The following is a 3,548-nucleotide window of genomic DNA, read 5'->3' on the forward strand; positions in this document are numbered from 1 at the left end:
TTATTTATTTATTTATTGCATTTTTAGCCGCCCTCCCCCGCCACAACCAGGCTCAGGGAGGGCGAGACCTGCTGCAAAACCTCTTTTCCTATTAAACTTTTTCGAGAACTCTGCGGGAAGAATTCTGCTAGGGTGCAGAGAGTAGTCTTTGGGGCCAGATTGAATCTAGGTTGGTTTCTGTCTACATAGTGGGGGGTGGGGTGGAATGTGCATTCCAATTCATGGATGCTGCCAATATAGCAATTGCAGACAGGAGTCAAACTTTTTACACAGTGTAAAAATATTCCACAATCTTGGTGCCCTGCTTTGGGGGGGGGGTCCTTGTGCCCCTGAACAAGGGATGCAAGTTATAGTAACACAGAGCTGGAAGGGACCTCAAGGGTCATCTATTCCAACCCTCTACACAACGCAGGAAATTCACAACTACCTTCCCCCTGCCACCCCCAGTGACCTCTATGCCCAGAGGCAAAAAACCTCCCTGGCTAATTGGGCCTGGAGGAAAATTGCTTCCTGACCCCAAAGTGGCAATTGTCACTTCCCTGGGGATATAAGAAAGGGCCATGAGAGCCAAACACCAACACAACCCTTCCTGCCCTCCGTGGCCTGATCTGCCTAAGTTCACAGAATCAACCTTGCTGTCAGATGGCCAGAGATTCAAGTCCAGTGGCACCTCCCAAAACAACCCTGAAAATCTTCTCAGTCTCTAAGGTGCTAATGGACTCGAATCTCCACTGTTCTCCCTTCTAGTGTTTCTAGTGAGAGACAGCATGGTGTAGTGGTTAAGAGCGGTGGTTTGGAGCGGTGGATTCTAATCTGGTGAACCGGAGTGGTTTCCCCACTCCTACAACATGAAGCCAGCTGGGTAGCCTTGGGCTAGTCACAGCTCTCTTAGCCCCACCTACCACCCAGGGTGTCTGTTGTGGGGAGGGGAAGGGAAGGTGATTGTAAGCTAGTCTGATTCTCCCTTAAGTGGTAGAGAAAGTCGGCATATAAAAACCAACTCTTCTTCTTCTTTGGAGGAGGTACTCCATGGTGGCATTGTATCCCACTGGGGTCTCTATCCTCCTCAGGCTCCACCCCCAAATCTCCAGGGCAGTCCCAACCTGGAGTTGGCAACCACACCAGGGCTGCAATCAAGCCGAAGGGCTGCTCCAGAGCCTGAGGGGGGGGGGCTCTTCTCCCTGCTTAAGTTTCCTCTACTGACCTGACCGCACCCCTGGCTTTCCACTGCCCTCCGACCGGCCCCGATCCCCTCCTCCGCGAAGAGGATCCGCCTCCCCCTCCCCATCAGGTTCTGCCTTGGAAACTCCTCGGCCAGATGTGGCAGCTGCTTTAAGAAACCAGATCACTTGGCCATCTTCCGGGCATGGAGTAGGGGTCGCAGGGGGTCTGGGGGGAGGTAGTTGTGAACACACGAAGCTGCCTGATTCTGAATCAGTCCCTGGGTCCATCAAAGTCAGTCTTGTCTACTCAGACCGGCAGCGGCTCTCCAGGGTCCCAGGCAGAAAAGGGTCTTTCCCATCACCTACCAGCCCGGTCCCGTGGAGGTGCCGGGGCTTGAACTTGGGACCCCCTGCATGCCAGGCAGAGCCTCTCCCACTGAGCCGCTCCCCTCCTGGATTCCCCGCACCGTGCAGGGGGTTGGACTAGATGACCCTGGGGTATGCCAACTCCCGGATTCCCCCCCCCGGCCGGGGCGCTGCTTCCCCCCCTCCCCGTTGCAAAAGCCGGCTCGCCGGGGCGGGCAGGCGGGCGCTCCTCGCAGCTCCGCCAGCCAAGCTCCGCCTTCGGCTCTCTTCCCCCCCCCGGCCCGCCCCCTCCAGCCAGAAGCCGCCCGTCGGAGGAGCCGGTCCCTCCTTCCCCGAGCCAGCCGTCCCCAACCTGCCTGCAGGAGAGGAGAAGCCGGAGAAGCCCGAGAGCCGCGCGCCTCCCTCCCTCCGACGGCCGGCCAGCGGCGCAGGGAAGCCCGAGGAGGAGGACGCCGCTGCCATGAAGCCGGGCCGCCCCGTCGAGCCGCGCCGCGCCTCGCAGCCCCTGCTGCTCGGAGAGGGGGCGGTCTAACGCCGCCCGCGAGGAGGGAAGGGGGCAGCCGGGGGCAGCCGGGGGCGGCGGCGGCGGCGTCCCTCCCTGCCCCGCGCCGTCGAGGAGGAGGAGGATGCCCGGGCGGGAGTAGCATGGGCCGGCGGCCGCCCGTCCCGGCCGGAGGAGCCCCCCGGCCGCGCGCCGCCCTGGCGGGGCTGCTGCTGCTGGCGCCGCTGCTGCTGCGGGCGGGCGGGGGCTGCCCGACGGCGTGCTTCTGCTTCGCCACGCCCGACACGGTGCAGTGCCGCCTGGGCCGCCTGAGCGCGCCGCCCGCCGCCCTGCCGCCCTCGGCGCGCAACCTCTCCATCGTGGGCGGCCGCCTGACGGTGCTGCGCGCCGCCGCCTTCGCCGGGGGGCTGGGGGCGGGGGGCGCGGGGGCGGCGCGGCCCCTGCCCCACCTGGCGCTGCTGCTGCTGAGCCACGACGCCATCGAGGCGCTGGAGGGGGCCGCCTTCGCCGGCCTGCCCGCCCTGGCCACGCTCGACCTGAGCCACAACCGCCTGCGCGCCGTGGCCCCCGACGCCTTCGCCGCCTGCGGCCAGCTGCGCACGCTGCGCCTCAACCAGGCGCTGGCGGCGGCGCGGGACGGCGCGGCGCTGGGCGCGCTGCTGGGCGGCGCCCTGGTGAACCTCAGCCTGGCGCGCCTGGAGCTGGCCGGCAACGCGCTGCGCGAGCTGCCGCCCTGCGCCGCCCTGCCGCCCGGCCTGCGCCTCCTGGACGCGCGCAACAACTCGCTGCGGGCCCTGCCGGCCGAGCAGCTCGACGGGCTGGCGGCGCTGGGCCGGCCGCGCCTGCAGCTGGCCGCCAACCCGCTGCGCTGCGACTGCGCCTCCCTGCCGCCCTTGCTGGCCTGGCTGCGCAACGCCTCCGCCGCCGACGGGGCCCCCCCTCCGCTGCGCCTCGCCGCCCGCCCTGCGGGGCCGGCCGCTGGCGCGCCTGCGGGCCTCGCAGGTGGGCTGCCCCGACGGCGCCGGGTGGGGCCTCCCCGACAGTGACGACGATGCCCCCGGCCCGCCCGAGACCGCCTCCTACGTCTTCTTGGGCATCGTGCTGGCCCTCATCGGCGTGGTCTTCCTCACGGTGCTCTACCTCAACCGCAAGGGCATCAAGCGCTGGCTCAGCAACCTGCGGGACGCCTGCCGGGACCAGATGGAGGGCTACCACTACCGCTACGAGCAGGACTGCGACCCCCACAGGGGCGGCCCGGGGGACCTCTGAAGGCCGGACACAGCCCTAGCAAACTACACCCCCTGCCCCCCCAAAAGACCCCGAGACCTAAGAAGGAGGTGGGGGGGGTCCCTCGCTTCAGGACTTCCAAAACGCAGGGGGCTAGGGGGGAGGTGGTTGTGAGGGGCCTGCATTGTGCAGGGGGTTGGACTAGATGACCCTGGGGGACCCTTCCAACTCTAGGATTCTATGACCTTGGGAGAGTGTTAAAGCCATAGAAACAACGCTCCCCCCCCCTC

The 3,548-nt window shown here is 66.0% G+C and overlaps 1 protein-coding gene across 1 annotated transcript; it reads left to right on the forward strand.

Annotated features, from left to right (window-relative positions):
• The first annotated feature begins 2,174 nt into the window (after nucleotides 1-2,174).
• Nucleotides 2,175-3,300, forward strand: TPBGL (trophoblast glycoprotein like). Its single transcript, XM_056858819.1, is given in 2 exon segments — nucleotides 2,175-2,953; nucleotides 2,955-3,300. Coding segments are annotated over 2 exon segments (1,125 nt in total).
• The last annotated feature ends 248 nt before the right edge of the window (nucleotides 3,301-3,548 follow it).

The sequence above is a fragment of the Euleptes europaea genome, chromosome 12 (genome assembly GCF_029931775.1).
Source record: "Euleptes europaea isolate rEulEur1 chromosome 12, rEulEur1.hap1, whole genome shotgun sequence".
In the NCBI taxonomy this organism is placed as follows: Eukaryota; Metazoa; Chordata; class Lepidosauria; order Squamata; family Sphaerodactylidae; genus Euleptes; species Euleptes europaea.